The 16154-nt window shown below is 55.8% G+C and overlaps 1 protein-coding gene across 4 annotated transcripts; it reads right to left on the bottom strand.

The window, feature by feature from the left end:
* Positions 1–215: 215 nt before the first annotated feature.
* Positions 216–14971, bottom strand: LSR (lipolysis stimulated lipoprotein receptor). 4 transcript variants are annotated; one of them, XM_047709453.1, is made up of 10 exons: positions 14703–14971; positions 12548–12892; positions 7488–7607; positions 5133–5189; positions 4466–4612; positions 1768–1929; positions 1556–1615; positions 1325–1456; positions 438–1066; positions 216–347 (listed from the first exon to the last, which is right to left on the bottom strand). In XM_047709453.1, the coding sequence occupies exons 2-10, from the start codon at positions 12801–12803 to the stop codon at positions 312–314; spliced, it is 1599 nt and encodes a 532-aa protein (XP_047565409.1). In that variant the 5' UTR covers positions 12804–12892; positions 14703–14971; the 3' UTR covers positions 216–311. The 4 variants fall into 4 exon arrangements, with proteins under 4 accessions (XP_047565409.1, XP_047565406.1, XP_047565408.1 ...); XM_047709450.1 differs by lacking the exon at positions 14703–14971 and adding an exon at positions 14074–14453; XM_047709452.1 differs by lacking the exons at positions 1556–1615; positions 14703–14971 and adding an exon at positions 14074–14456.
* Positions 14972–16154: the final 1183 nt, after the last annotated feature.

Raw genomic sequence — 16154 nt, 5'->3', positions numbered from 1 at the left:
GAGTCAGCGTGGAGCACGTACTCCTGGCCTGGGGTGGAAGGCAAAGCCGGTGCTTTCCTCCTGGCCCAGGATGCAAGTCCTGGGAGAAAGCTGGACACGAGGCCTTTTGCAGACTCGCAGGCATGCAACGCGCACACATAAACACACGACACAGCAGCTGCCGGGCTACCCACTTCGCGCAGCAAAAAAAAAACACCTCCATCTAGACACAGGCCTTGTGATCGAAAGTTTTATTAGTCTCAAGAGGGCAGATCAAGAATAAGTCCCTCAAATTAAAAAAAAAGTACAAAAGGTACATACAAAACGTGAGATCAGACGATTAAGCTTTCCCGACTCAGGGCCAAGTTCTGCAAGGGAGAAAGAAAATGGGTGTGAGCAGGGGAGGCCTGGAGGAGAGGATCCGGGAAGGGTCTTAAAGCAGGAAGGGTTGTTCTCACCTTTTTAAGCCTCCGTTCCCGTGACGCCTGGGAGTCCGTCTCAGAGTAAGGGGGAGGTGCTGGAGGGTAGTAGGGCTCCTCCTCATTTTCCTCCCTGTAAGGTCTCCTCCTCTCACCTGGCCCCTTTTTCCTCAAGGCCTCTTCCAGTAGCCGCCCATCATACTGGAGGTCCCCAGACCTGGGGCCATCCTCCCGAGGGTCCCGGGACCGGTGGTGGCGGGACCTAGGGTCAGCATGAGGGCGGTCTCTAGATCTGAAGTCATCATAGTGGGGATCCCGGGAGTGTGGAAATTCCCTTGGGTCATCTTGATCATAGAGGTCATCTCGGCTTCGGCTTCTGGGTGGTCCATAGGCTTGACCTCTCCTCCCCCTACTTGGGGGAGACCTCCTCCCAGATTCAGCAGAGCCGGGTCGGGTGAGGTCATCCAGAGCATCCACAGATCGGGCACGGGGCCGCCTGGCCCCCCAACCACTCCCTGGCCGCTCTACAGGGGGCTCTTGCTCCCACTGTCTGGGACTCCGAGGGGAGTGACAACCCCATTCCTCATCCCGGATTGGGGTAAGAGCAGGGCCTCGGGAAGGCCGGGATCTCCAGTCGTCCTCGTGGAGGGAGGTGACTTCACTCATGGCTGTAGGGAAGGGGGGATATCACTGACTGCTGGGAGGTCCGGAACTCCAGGGCCCAGGAGAGTCACCCTCTTAGCTCATATACTTTCTAGGGGGCCCTGGACTTCTTATCTTTCAAGTGTTGACATGCAGGGTGTTGTACACTTCTCACTGTGGCCATCGTAGGAAAGGAGGTACTATGTCCAGGATTTCCAGCAAGCATACCTGGAGCTGCTCCCTCCTTACTCAGAAACCCCTCAAACCACAAGGCTCCCACTCACCCCGCTCTACACGGCCATTGGCAGCACCGGGTCGAGAAGGGTCGAAGTTGGCCAGCTCTTTCTCCATGTAGTACAGGACCCGCATGGAGTCGTCCTGCTGGTTGGCCTGAATTCTGTAGCCACTGCGGACTTCTAAGGACACAAGATGGAGGTAATCAGTTTAGGAGGAGAGATGCTGACCCAGCCCCCTCCCATAAAGACACATCCAACCTTGTAACAATTGATTCTCACCAGAGGTCACACTGCTGTCTGTGTCACGAAGCAGGGGTACCTGGGAGCTGTGACCGCCAACTAGGGAAATTTGACTGTCAGTGGCCGCCTGCATGGAGCAAAGCCCTCCAGACCCAGCCTCCAATCCCCTTTCTTCTGGCTCCAGGCCCCTTAGTGCCCAAATGCCCGGCCTACCCCTGCCCCAGCCCCTTTCCAGCTCCCCGAGGCCTCACCTGAGCTGTTCCTGTCGAAGTCGCCAGGGTACCCATTGTAGATGGGGCCCATGGGAATCATGGCCGGTGGGGGTGGGGTCTTGGCAGGGGAGAGGTGAGCATAGGTGCTGGGGGCGTAGATGCTTGGGACGCCTGAGGTGGCTGCTTTGCCTGCAGCATACACTGGGGAGGACACACAGTATAAGAAAGCAGCTGGGAGCCATGCTACCCTTTGCTCTGTTAGAGTGTCAGGAGGGCCATGTGACTGCACCTTCCTCCCAACCCCTGAGCCATGGGGCTTCCCTAGGCACTTGGATTGGTTTCTGGAGGGTTACTGAGACTCAGGCCATCGACTTCATTGATTCCACACCTTGTTTGTGTTTCTTCACATAGTTTTTGGGCAGAGGGGGTTGCAAGCAGCCCATGGCCCCATCTGGCTAGCCACTCTGCTTGTTTGACTGTATGATGGTTTGCCCTCATTTGATGAGGTTTTATCAAAAATCCCAGCTCTCTAGCCACACCATCAGGAGAGGTGGCCACCCTGGCCCGAGTTCTTACAGAGCAATAGGGAGCAAAGATGCCCCTTTAGAGAAAGCCCACGTGCTGGACCCTCTAACCAGATTCCAGTATTCCCCTTTGGCAGCTGGGCCACCATTCCAGAAAATGCATCATCTGGGCAGGGGGAATTCCATGCCCACTCCCCTCTCATGGCAACTGGGTTCTCCAGGCCCAGATGCAGTGGGACTCATTCTGAGGCAAAAGCGTGGGAGCCTCAGCGTTCACTTCCTGTGGCCAAGCAGCCCAGCAACTCCTCAAAGTACCTCTACTGTTTCCAACCCCGGGCCACACCCACTCCCATCCCGCCCCCGCCTGCTAGGCTTGACAGCTCAAGGGCAAATCCTCCTAGCCGTCTTCCTCCCCACAAGAGGCCGGGTTCAGGTGGCTGCTCTCCTGTCAAAGTCACTGGGCCTGATGGAGCAAATCACTTCCTCCCTGGGATCGTGACAGGGAGATGGGAGTCCGGGGAAGCTACTTCCTCTGATTCAATTTGGAAGCAGGAGGAGGCTCAGGGCTCAGCAGCCCCAGGAGGGGCCCCTCAGGAGCTCGGGGGAGCTGGCATTTTATAAGCTGTGGGAGTTGCTGTTCCCAGCTGCCTCGGCAGGGCTGTGGCCCTGGCAAAAGTAACAGGGCCTCTGGCAGGGAGTTAATGGGTCCTCTGTTTGAGGTATCAGGGTCTCTGGATGGAAGGAGCATGGTCTTGGGACAGACACTGGACATCCCGGGCCCAGCCTTAATCAGTAGGGTAACTGCAAACTTGGTTGCAGATCCCCCTCCTGGGGTGGGGGTGGGGGTCCCTCCACACCTGTGATTGAGACCAGCGCCCACCGCCTGAGGCTGAAGCCCTCAACTAGAAAGGAGAGGAGACACAGGAGGGCCAGCATCTGCCTCCAGAGGGCAGTGGATTTTTCCCAGGGCAGCAACACTTGGCGGGACGGGGCTGTCCACTAGGGTGTTCAATGCTCAGGAAATTAGCCAGTATGCATCGAGCAGCGGCCCTGTGCTGGGTGCTCGCACACCGTCCTCCTTTAATGCTCACACCACCACGTGGGAACCCTATAAAGAAGGAAACCATCTCGGAGAGGGAGCTCTGCTTCTCTGAGATCACGCGGTAGCTGAGGCATGGTTCTGATGTGCTTCCTGGCCCTTGGTCACGACCAGTGCTGACAGTAATGTGGCCAACAGCTCAAGGGTGCAGAGCACTCATGCAGGCCAAGCCCCACACTGAGTGCCGGACGCACGAGGGGAAGTCACTGCCTGGGCTTCCCACGTGGGGAACACACCCAGCCAGGCCTCCAGCCTCCACCTGCCCAAGCCAACGATGGCTGCCTGGGATTTCACCCTGAAAGCCTCTTGGACTGAGCAGAGTTGTGGCCCTGCTCGGGCACTCTGGGAGGAACTGGCAACAAAGCCATCCCTGAGGAGGGGAAGTGGGGGCAGTGGCAAGAGGGAGACCCCGCCTTCTCCTCTGCTTCCCTCTTCCCTGTTCTGTTTGTTCTTTCCCCTTCATCTCTGGTCCCACTTCCACCCCCAGCCCCAGGGACCTACTCTGATATGCTAGAGATGTCCTTAGACCAGGGTGCTTGTGTGGATGAGGGATTTTAAAATTGTAAAGATTTTATTAGTGCTGTAAACCTTGTTTTCTTACCTTTTCCATTTAAGAGTTTATTTTTAAAGGGAGCTTTACTGGGGCACCTGGGTGGCTCAGTCAGTTAAGCACCTGCCTTCTGTTCAGGTCATGATCCCGGGGTCCTGGGTTGGAGCTCCCCTGGCCTCAGGTTTCCTGCTCAGCAGGGAGTCTGCTTCTCCCTCTCCTTCGGCCCATCCCGCCCCCACTCCTCTCTCTCAAATAAATAAGAAAAAGGGGAAAAAAAGGAGCTGTACGTCCCAGTGAATGATGTTGTATACTATTTGATAATTTCTCACCATGTGCATAAATGATGCTTTCAAAACACCTCAAAATAAGTGAAAGTTTAAAATGAATACAAAGTTGGAAGCATATGTAAATGATCACCTAAGACAGCAGATCCTCCTTGGCCCACTTTCTCCCAGGCTGATCACCCCATACCCTCCAGACTGAAGGCACCGCCCTGGGAAGCCGGTGCATGGCCATCTCCTGCCCTGGAACCCAAGGGGCACTTGGTAAGTGAGGGGCACTTACGGGCTTCCGGGCAGCAGCACTTGTCCGGGCAGCAAGGGCACCTGACGTAGCAGCAGCAGGTGTGGGGGCAGCACTGACACCAGCAGATGCCCAGGAGGAGGAAGACGAGGAACACAGCCAAGCAGACCACGACCACGAACAGCCAGTCTGCAGAGAGAGGGGAGAACAGGCCCTGAGCAGGAGGCCTGGGAGGGAACAGGAAACATGTCCCTGTTCATGGGGGACGCAGAGTCAGGGGGAGGGCAAGGTGATACTTGAAGCTTCCTGGGACAGCTGCAACACCTGCTGGATTCTCCAGCCAAGTGCAGGGGCCTCGGCAGGAGAGAGGCACCCTCCCCCCAGACCCAGGCCAGCCCGGGAGGGAACCCGCAAGCACGGGGCTCCCCCAGCCAGGCAGAAAACCAGAGGTGACCTGGCCGAAGCAAGAACAGGACGTAACTGACAGGAAGGACAGACAGCCAGCTGCCCGGATCCCACCCTCTAGAAGAGCACCGCAGGCACCAGTCAACAGGAGCCCCCTGTCTACACCCCAGGCCCCTCTGTAGCCAGCCCAGCCCACCCCAAACCCCAGAGCCAGGTCACCAGAGGCCACGGAGTTGGAGTCAGGTGGGGTTAAGGGGGTCCACACAGCGAGCGCAGTTTAGGATGGGGGGGCTCCACCCCGTACCTTCCATAGGCCCCGCCTGAAAACCAGGTAAGAGCTCTGCCACCCCCGAGGTCCTGCCTGGAGGGACAAAAGAGAGACAGATTATGCTGGCAAGGGCCAGCCCAGCCCGCCCCTACCCTGAAGCCTCGTTCCAGCCCTTCAGGGTGAAGGTCTGTCCTGAAGCGGTGGGGGGGGGGGGGGGGTGGCCTAGGAGGGTCCTAGCGCATGGTTCCTTCCCCTCCCTGCCCTCGACCATGTAGGTACTGTTTTCCAGAAGGCTTCCAGCCCATAATTCACCCACTCTCTCATGCCATGGGGAATTCTGTCACCCCAAAGTGTTCCAGAACACATCCCGTGGGTTCTGAAGGTTCAACCTCAAGTGTGGGCACCCCATCTTCTCCACATACACGGGTCCTATCACCCCCAAGGGCTCCATCTCCCGCGAGAGGGCTAGTCCTGTTCCATCAGGCAGGGTAGGCAGTGCCCTAGCACCCAAGAAAATGTTTTCGTTTTATTTCAAAATCTGAAGGAGAAAAATAGCAATATCGAATCCATAATAACGAGTGGTCTTGGCAGCAATGCAATGACAAAACATCTGATTTTTTAACACGAGGGAAGAGGCCCATGAAGGCAGAAGTGCTGACAGCCCATACAAGTCACAGTGTGGCCCAGAGTTCCAGCTCATTTCACGCATTCTGTCCCCCGCACAAATTCCGCAGCCCAGCTAGGGCCTCCCCTTAAGTGCCCCCAGTTCTCTGCATCCCACGAGCATTGTATTGCGGGGACACCCGGCTCTATGCCCGCAAAGCTCTCGCCAGCAGGGCTCACCTCTCTGCGCCACCTGCCCCTGGTTCTAGCATGCAAAGCAGGGGCTCCCAAAGCGCCTTCCTGCCCAGGAGGACAAGACCACTTTCAGAGGAACACCAAGTCCCATTTGCCTTTTTCGCGCTGCTTCTCCCATGGGTGTTCCAAAGGCTCTGTGAGGAGGGGGACGAGAGTGGATTGTGTGCTCTAGTGCCTTATGCTTTAGAAATTGCCTGCTCGGGGTGCCTGGGTGGCTCAGTGGGTTAAAGCCTCTGCCTTCCGCTCAGGTCATGATCCCAGGGTCCTGGGATGGAGCCCCACATCGGGCTCTCTGCTCAGCAGGGAGCCTGCTTCCTCCTCTCTCTCTGCCTACTTCTGATTTCTGTCTGCCAAATAAATAAATAAAATCTTTAAAAAAGAAAAGAAAAGAAATCGCCGGCTCAGGGCGCCTGGGTAGCTCAGTTGGTTAAGCAACTGCCTTTGGCTCAGGTCATGGTCCCGGAGTGCTGGGATTGAGTCCCGCATCGGGCTCCCAGCTCCACGGGGAGTCTGCTTCTCCCTCTGACCTTCTCCTCTCTGAAGCTCTCTCACTGTCTCTCAAATAAATAAAATCTTAAAAAAAAAAAATCGTCTGCTCTCCATTTGTAACATTAAGCAACTATCAACATCCACAAAAATGTATACACAAACTCTCTGAGATCCTCAAGAATTTTTTACGGTGTTAAGCAGGTCCTGATGCTGCGTTTTGGGAACTGCGGACGTAGGCTGTGCGTGTGGCCACACATGGAGTCCTCCAGGGCCCTGCCACTTGCGTTCTGTCACCCACACACAAGCTCTGTCATGATCAGAACACCCTGGTGCACGCCCCCCACCGTCATGTGTGCTCATTCACACATGCGTTTCCTTGCATCATGCATGTGATGATGGCAACGTCCAGCCCAGCAGCACCCACACAGCACGCGTCGCCCAAGACCATATGTGTTGGCTGAGAACAGAGCATCTGGCTAATGGCAGCATCCCAGCCACACGGGGCAGCGGGGCTCAAGGCCAGATGGGGCAGAGCTGCTGGTGGGTATCCCACCCTGCCCTTGAGCACGTGGCAGTGGCCTCACTGTGTCAGCCACACAATGCCAGCCCTTCGGGGCAGAGGGTGAGGTTCCTGAGTTTGGCCAGGGACGTGGGTGAGCTGCGGCCCCCAGGATGGGGCAGGGAGCGGGTTCAGCCTCCCCTCAGTGAGACCCACCATCTTCCCTCCCCACTCACTGCCAATTACCTCTGAAAACTTGGGGATTTTTATCAAAAAAGGAGCCTGGGGAGAGGGAGAGTCTCCCAATTCTCTCCACTCTCAGCTTGGCTCTGGCTTATTTGACATGTTGGAGGGAAGGCTCCCTGCCTGGGGTGCAGGGCAGAGAAGCCCCAGTGACTGGTGGTGCCGTGAGAGGAGAGCGAAGCAGGCGACAGAGTGCAGAGAGTGAGCAGAAAGGCAGAGGGAAGACGTACAGAGGTGCCTGAAGAAGGGCCCTGATCCCATCGCCAACCCCTTCCCAGGCCCTTGTGGCCCAACCCACTCACCCAAGACGATGAGCTCTGCATAGGCTTCATTGTTCCCCTGGAGGTCCTGGGCTGAGACCACAGAGCAGTAATACACACCACTGTCCCCCCAACCTGTCTGGTCAAAGGTCAGGTCAGCATCTGCAACAGGAGAGGGGTGAGGACACCTCGGGGGAGAGGACTGGAGCCCCACGAGCACATCAGAAGGAACGGGGCAGGAGAGTGAGGCTGCAGATGGACGGAGGGAGCATTCAATGATCTGTACCAAGGGCGGGCTACTTTTTAGGCTCGGTTGTAAACACTTACTTAACACAGGGTGTTTCAGCAAGTCTGTGAGGTGAGTCCTGTTACCTTTCCTGTCTTGTAGATAAGAAAAGAGGTCTGGCAAGATGACCTAATCCGCCCCAGCAGAGAATCCTGAATGGGGCTGATCTAGAGCCTGGGTGGCAGACCTAGAGCCATCGTTGTACCCCTTCTCACAGCAAAGCTAACTCCCCCAACATGAACCACCCCAGAGATCAGTATAGCCCCCGGGGCAAGGGGCCTGTGGTGAGGCAGACATAAACAGGCCAGATTCCGGAACCAGGTGCTGCCCAGGCATGGGAAAGAGTGGCTGTGAGAGGGAGCCTAGGGCCGCCCCAGCTCCCGAGTCATCGGCCTCACATTCTAGGTCAGGCGCAGGGCTTGGGACGCTCAGGCGGGTGAGGAGCCTATCAATTAGGGCAGTAATGAAAGTCAGCACATCCGGTTTCCTCTCTGCTCCTCAGGCCCTAATTAGTTAAATCCCTCTGGCCATCCACTCATGTGGGAGCGGGCGGGACTATGGGCAACTGCAGAGGGGAACAGGCCCAGGTGAGCACCCCCAGAGCTCCCCAGTGGCTCTTGCTCCCCGGCTCCGGCTGACCTGCCTCCCTCCCAGCCCCTCGCACCCACTGCCCTTCCCCACGGGGCTTGGAGGTCAGGAACTGGGTGCGCCTCTATCTGCACTGCGCTGCACCCACCAGGGCACCAGTCCGTTGCTGAGGGAATGAAAGAACAGGAGGGAGCCTTCTGCCTTCTTCGAAAGACCTCAGGACTATAGAAAAAACCTCTTGGGGCGCCTGGGTGGGTCAGTCAGTTAAGCATCGGACTCTTGATTTTGATTCAGGTTATGATCTCAGGGTCCTGAGATCAAGACCCAGTCAGGCTGCACGCTCAGCAGGGAGTCTGCTTGAGATGCGCGTGCGCCCCCGCTCTCTTTCTCTCTCTCTTGCTGTGCCCCTCCCCCACACTCACAGTCTTTTTCTAAAAGAAAAAAAAAGAAAGGAAAAAGAAAAACCCTCTGCCAATGTCTTCCTCCACCATTCCAAGTATGTAACCCCAGCCGGCAAGGCCCATGGCAAGATCTGGCTACTGGTTACCACACCGGCCTCAACCCTGTTCTCCTTTGCTCACCAGACTCCAGACACACCAGCCTCCTCACTGTCCCCCAAGATGCTGGGCCCACACCTGCCAGGGCTCGTGCTACTCCCTCTGGCCGGCACTGGTTCCCAGATGCTCACAGGCCTGGTTCCATCCTACAAGCATTGCCCCCACCCGACCGCTGAACTGTGTCCACCGGCAGAGGGGCTGACCTCCCACCTGGGAGAATGAGGGCCCCACGCAAGCAGAATCTGGTCTCTCTTGGCCAGTGCTGAGACCCCCGTGCTTGACACGGACACCTTGGCCAGGACCTGTAAGTAGACCCCTTCCCTCTTCATGCTCCCCTTCCTTCGCTCTTGCCACCTGTTCCAGCATTCTGGACACATATGTGGCTATATTCAAACAGGCACCTGATACACTCATTCAATATTCAATGTGTAATTCCCAAATGCAGCCTAGGTTCCCGGCAGTATGTGAGGCATCTGGTGGTGTACTAGAGAACAATGGTTCTCGAAGTCTGATCTATGGCCCCCGGGGTGCCCCCAGATCTTTTCGGAGCATCCTTGAGGTCAAAGTTATTATCATAATAATACTAAGATGTCATCTGCCTTTTTCATGGACACTCTCACGAGTGGGCCCTGAAGTCTTTCAGAGTCTAGTGTGTGCTGTCACCATGACCTGAATGCAGGAGCAGCTTCGAGAATCCACCTTTTCCTATTCAGGCAGATTTGAAGGAGACGTGCAAAAACATAGAGCTGAAGCAATGCCATACTTTTCATTGAGGTCTTTTGCTGTGTTCTGGAAAATAGGGTTATTTTTTTCATAAAAAGCATGTAATTTATGTCAACCTATAATGAGTTTGTTATTGTCATGTTGAATGTTTTTCAAACTTCCCTCAGTTCGCTAGTTATAAAAACAAGGTTCTTGGAAGAATTTAAGAGAGAGAGAGAGAAAAAAAAAAAAAGCGTAGTGATCCCCCTCCCCATGCCCCCGGGACTTTTGAGAAGCTGACATAAATCCCTGTTCTTACGGAGCTCAGATCCTAACTGGGAGAGAAAGACAAATAAAAAATGTCAACAGATCACATAACACATGGTGATAAGCAGTATGGAGAAAACCGATCAGGGAAGGCAGAGAGAAAGTCCCAGAGCGGAGCGGGGAGTTGTACAAATTTCAGGGGGGACTGGGAGAAACCTTCGTGGTAAGGTGACCTTCCAAGGAGCCATGAAGGGGCGGAGACGTGACTCCCCTCTGCGTCACGCATCCAGCCACCGAGTACTGAGCTGTCCCTGCGCCAGGTCCCCCACCCATGCACTCCTTCATCGAACCCTCATACAACATAGAACCACATGCTCCCCAATCTTTCTGCTTCTCTGTAACACCCCGCTGGCCCATTGATTTTCCACCTATATCCTTAAGTCAGACTCCAACCACATCTCTCCCCAGAGCTCAGGGGCAGGTCCCTGTGCAATGCTGAGGACTTTGATGGGAACCCCCTGCTCCTACAAAAGTTCTGAGGCCAGGAGTTGAAATCTGGGCTCCGGGACTCTTTGTGTTTTGTTTGGCCTGCATAATGTTTGCAAAACCCACACAAAATATGGCCTTCCAGCTTCTTTTGATCAATTCTAAGGCCCGGGCCACCTCCTTCCTGCAAGGCACACCCTGTTCCTGGCCTATGTCTGGTCCTGACATCACTTGGGCTGGGCATTGCCCTCATTGTTTCAGGTGCCAGGAGAAGATGCCGGGTCTTCCGCAGAGAACAGGAGCCAGGCCTTCTTCACAGCCCTGGGTCTCTGCTTCCTTATCTGCATAGAGCAGAGGCAGCCCTCACCTCAGGGGTCCCAGGAGACCCCAGCAGCCTGGCAAGGCAGAAGCATCCCAGTACTCCGCATCACCCAGAGCAGGGACAAATGGACACTGAGCGTGGGCACCATTATAGTTTGCCTAGGACAGCTTTCGGTTAAAACCTGGACAGATGGTGACCCAGGAATACTAGAAGGAGGTCCACTTTTCTCCATCCTCAAAGCTGAAATGCAGGAAGCTCTCTTGGCTCCCAGGCTTCCTGACAGGACGTACACACAATTGATATTTACAAATTATGGCCTGTATCAAACACAAGAGCACTTCAAGGCAGCTTGATCACCAAAAGCTGGGGGCCTCTGGAACACGGAGAGTCTACTGCCAGGAGAGCCTGAGGGTCACTCTGGAATTGTAGACTCAGCAGAGGAGGCATGATTTCAGCCAGCCTTCAAGGGCACTCTCGGTTTTTCAGGTTGTCCTGACCGGGCTGCTGGGCCGTCATGCCTGTCCAGGCCCTAGAGGTCACAGGGCTCTAGGAGAGGGGCCTGTACAGGTTGAACCCCCAAGAAGCTCTCTGACCACTGAACAGCAAGATGCTTTGGGCTGAACTGCTCAGGAAAATTAGGGGCAAGCAGGTCCAGTCCCTCCCCAAACACGACTAAAAGGCTGGGTCCCTGGAAGCCTGTCTTTTGTCCACTGTCTCTAGATGGAGTGAGGGAGTGTGCTCCACGGCCTGCCTGGTCCCTTGGGGTCTGCAAAGGGCCGCTCCCTTCCCCGCTCTGTCCCCATCCCCAAGATTAATACTCTAATCCCAGTGAAAGGCTAAATCCATTAAGGGGGTTGAGGGTTCATCACTTGCCCACTGCCACCCATCACCTTCCTCAAGATTCTTTAGACCCTGGTCCTTCTAAAATCACATTCACGGAAGATCTGGAAGTGTGCACTTCAGAGTCATTATTCCACACAGCACCTGGTCCCAGCTGGCTTCCTTGGTAGCCCTCAGTCCTCCCTGAAACTCTCTCTTTCTCTGCCTCTTTACAGCCTGCCTCACTAGAATGTCACCTTCTTGGGGGCAGGGACCTTGGCTGTCTTGATCACCATATACATCCCCAGCACCAAAGCTCCTGACGCTTAGGAGATGCTGGATAAATACCAGAAGAATGAATGAACGACTCCCCACTCTCCCCTTTGTCCCAATAGGCACTTAGTAACTCTCAGCGTTACAGCTAAGTACATGGCTTCTGAGGTCCGCCTGAGTTCAAATCCCAGCTCCAGCCCCTTCCTGCCTGTGTGCCTAGACAGCCACTTAACTTAGAATCCCTAGCTCTGTTCCTAGCTTTGCAACCCCGCACAAGTCTCTTTACCTCTCTGGACCTCTATAAAATGACCATAGAATCTACTCACACAATTACTGTGTGGTCTAACCTGGATGAGAGCCTGGCCCATAGGAGGCCCTTTTTAAGTTGTTCCTTACATGAATTTTACTTCTTGGTGTTTGTATTCCTATTATTAGAGAACCCCTCCTTCTCTTCATTACCCAATTTTATGTTCCAAGCACTTGACAGCGTGTGTTATCTTGTTCGCCTCCCTGCCTGGAATGTAAGCTCCAGGAGGGAGGGGATTTGATGAATGCGTCTACTGCTCTATTTCCAGCTTCAAAGAGCGCCTGCCTATCTTAGGTGCTCAATAAATCTTTGCTGTTCAATAAAGCACAAATGCATGAATGGATGGATATAAGGAAGGATCCCTCCCTTCATCAATCCTTTCAGGCACTGGTGCTCAAGGGCTGCCCGGTGGGGACACCAGGCAAGGGCACAAGGGAGCCATCAACCCCCCCAGCAAGCCCCGCCCCTCCCGACCCCCTGCCCCGCCCAACATACTTCCTGTGATGGTGATCCTCCGGCCCTGGTAGTAGTCTCCCAGGGTCACGGCATTGCCCTGCTTGGTGGCAACGACCCTGACAGTGCGCACGCTGTCCTGGCACTCCACATAGGGGTTGTAGCCTGGGTTACCCGCTGCCAGCTGGGCACTGAGCTGGTTGTCAGCACTGGCCGGGGAGAAGGCATCGGCGATGCGGTCCCGGCAGAAAGACTTGTACTTCCAGATGACTATGGGTGCCGTAGGGGTCGTGGTCATTTGGTAGGTGCAGGGCAGGGTCACGGGCTGGAATAGGATCACCACGTGGTAGGGGTCTGACACCGTCACCTGGATGGCGCTGGCTGGGGCTGAGGGCGAGAAGAGAGTTGCCAGGGCCTCTGTGAGCTGCAGCAGGAATGAGTGTCGCCCGCTTGACATTTACAAGTGTAATGGCTTTACAGAGTGCCTAGCACACATTGTTTCTTAATCCCTGGAACCGGAGAGGTAAGCTACGATAATCGTGCCCATTTTCTAGACCCATGGGGCTAAAGTGGCAAGTACAAGGTCACACAGCCAGATTTCTTGGAACATCCCGTCCATCCTTCTTCCCAGAGTGTGGCCTCTGAACCCAGCTCCCTCTTCCCTTAGCCATTCTTTCATGGAAAGGACCTCCCTCTGTGGCCTGTACAGGAAGGCACAAATGACCACCACAAAGCCACCCACACTCAAGGCCCAATCGCAAAAACAACCAGTACAGGTCCCAAGTTATGCGGGGCTTTGTGGATGGGGTGCGGTGGTGGGCGCGGAATTGTGGAATTGTTTCACTGAACTGTTTTGCCATGGAGTAGGTAAAGCTCCCATAATGCTCCAGCAGCGTCCCACCTCATCCTCCCCAAAGCCATCTCAAAGGAACACAACAAAAGTGCTTGGGGAGAGATAAAGTCCCCTCCACACCCCCATCCAAACAAACAAACACCCGAGCCAGGTGAAAGCTTGCCAACAGGATGGTTTCACACCAAGTCCATCTCACCAGACCCTTAAGCAGATACTTCGGGACATGGGTGGGGCTGGGGGCTGGGGACTCCCCAGTTCTACACCCACCTGAGGCCTGGGCATGGTTTCTTGAACTCTCTCTCCAGGAAACGTCTAATCCAGCCCTCAAGTACCCGCTCCCCGCTACCCCAAGACTTAGAAATCTTGGGGTGCGCCCAAGTCCCTATCCCGGCCTTGCCCAGTGATCGGGTGGTCCTTCACCCCTACACCACAAAGGGTCCTATTCTCCTTGCAGCTCCAGGGTTCGCGGTCCAGGGAGTTTCACTTCCTGCTATCTCTGAACAAGGGCGGGGGAGCGCTCCCTGACTCCAATGGGGATTTTCCCTCCCTCTGGCACCCAAGGGATTTCCCGAGACCCTGGGGATCAGAAAATCCTAATCTCGGCTCTCCCCCTGCCCCAGCTCTTTAGCCAGCTCGGCGGTGTAGAACTCCATCCATCCCCCTTCTATAGTGCCATCCCGCCGTTCCGCCGCACCAGAGGTCCCGCTCTCCGTACCTGTGCACAAGGTGGTGAGAAAAAGCCACACGAAAAAGGCCGCGCCCCAGCCCTGAAAGGCCGGGTTGGGGCCCATCCACCTAGAAAGCCCGCGGGCCACCGGCGCCATCGCCGCCGTCTGGGCGCGTCCAGCCCGCGAGTCCCCTACTTGGTACCGAGAGGGTAGGGGGCGCGGCGCGCACCAAGGCTGGGAGGGGTGCATGCTCCTCCCCTTCCCGCTTCCGTTCCTTGTCCCTATTCCAAGACCACTCTGCCCTGTTCCAGGACTTTAATGAGAGGAAATAACGTGGATAAGGAGCATCCTTCCAGCTTTCGGGGAGAAACTTGCCTGACCCGCTCTGGCTCTCCGAGCCATTCCACCCCCTGCGCACTCTTGGGAATGGATCGACCCAGGTACACTGGTGAGAGCAGAGGGTTGGGCCAAGGGGTGGGCGGCGGGAGGGGCTCCTCCACCTCCCTCCCCGGAAGTGGGCTGACCCAGGTGCGCTCCGGCCCCAAGGGTCGGAACCAAGTGACCAGCAGGCCGGGAGGGCGCGTGCAGACTGGGTATCCTGTCCCGCCCTCTCCTTCCCGGGTGAGCCGAGCAGAGTGTAACTCACGGGGACCGAGGCCCAACTGGGGTGATTCACCTGTTGAGGGGGGCGGGTCCCTCCTTGCACCTGTCTCCGCTCTGCCCACACCCCTCTCCCCGGCTGGCGATGGACCCGCCTACGTACACCCTGCGGGGAGGGGCGAGTCTAAGCGAGCTTTGGGCTGGGAGAGGCTCCCGTCCGGGGGGCGCCGAGTTGCTACGGGCCTCTGGTGCCTTCCACTTAAATGACTTGCAAGAACCGACTGAAGTTTCCGGAAAGGAAGCTCTGCCCTCTTAGGGACGCCGAGGGGAATCAGGCCCAGGAAAAGTTGAAATTCTCTTTCGGAAGTTTTCCCCGCCTTCCCCGCCCCTTCTCTAGTCGCGGTTCAGCCCCTGGGCATCCCTTGCTCTGGGCGCTTTGGTTCTTAAAGGGGCCGATTGGAGGCGCGTAAGTAGGAATAGGTTTCCTCATAAGGATTGCCGGGGCCTGGGCCACCTGCGCCCTAGGGCGGGGCATGTTGAGGCGCCGGAGCGCGGGGCGTTCAGCGGGGCTCTTCTGCCCCCCGAAGGCGGCGAGGGGAAGCGCCTCCTGGGAAGCCCTAGACGCCTTTTCTGAGAGACTCCCCGGAGGTCGCGAACTGGCCACTGGTGGCGGGTGCAGTGCCCAGGGATGCTTTGTTCGGCTGCATCCTGTTAGAATTCAGGTCAGATCGCTTACATCTGCTCCAAACCTTCCTGCGGCGGCTCCCTTTCCCAGAAGAAGCCAAACTACAGTGACCTGAGCCCTCTCTCACCGCCCCTCCTTTCCCTCCCCCCCCCCCCCCCCCCCCCCCCCCCCCCCCCCCCGCTCACTCAACTTCAGCCACACTGGTGCCCCCCCACCCCACCAACCCCCGCCCGGTTCTGGAATGTCTGTTCCCCTTACTACTCCCTCTGCCCGCACATCCTTCCTGCAAGTGGCCATATGACCTTCCATCTCCTTTAGGGATTTACCTAAAGGTCATTTCTTGTAAAATGTCAACTCTTAGACGTCCCTCCCTCACCTCTTTGTGTGTGTGTGTGTGGTAAAAAACACATACCATCACACTTACCATTTACCCACTTGTGAGTGCACAATTCAGTGGCATTTTTAATTACATTCACAGCCTTACCTAATCCTCCCCTACATGAATTCTATCAATTTAACAATAACTCCCCATTTCTACCTGCACCAGCCCTTGATAACCTCCTTTCTACTTTCTTTACCAAGTTGCCTAATCTGAGTACCTCATATAAGTGGAAAGATGTAACATTTGTTATGTCTGGCTGTAGAGAGCAAAATGGAGTCTCTCAGGTCAAGCAGAAGCCTGTGTCAAGTGATGACTCAAACAGGGAAGGTACCACAGCTAGGGGATACTCCCGGGACCAATGTCACCTGACACAACAGAACTGATAAGGAACAGAACCTGAGAAGGTCTGCAAAGACCCAAAACTGATTCAATCCCTTTGAAAAGGGAAGGATTTTGGCCAG

This window comes from Lutra lutra, chromosome 17 (genome assembly GCF_902655055.1).
Source record: "Lutra lutra chromosome 17, mLutLut1.2, whole genome shotgun sequence".
NCBI lineage: Eukaryota > Metazoa > Chordata > Mammalia > Carnivora > Mustelidae > Lutra > Lutra lutra.
This window is presented reverse-complemented; position numbering and strand designations above follow the sequence as displayed.

Coding starts and splice junctions, on each gene's coding strand:
- LSR (XM_047709450.1), bottom strand. CDS start 14,275: ATGCACCCCTCCCAGCCTTGGTGCGCGCCGCGCCCCCTACCCTCTCGG. Junction 12,893..14,073: donor TCTCACCACCTTGTGCACAG/GTACGGAGAGCG, acceptor TCTCGCCCTCAG/CCCCAGCCAGCGCCATCCAG. Junction 1,067..1,324: donor CAATGGCCGTGTAGAGCGGG/GTGAGTGGGAGC, acceptor CCTTCCCTACAG/CCATGAGTGAAGTCACCTCC.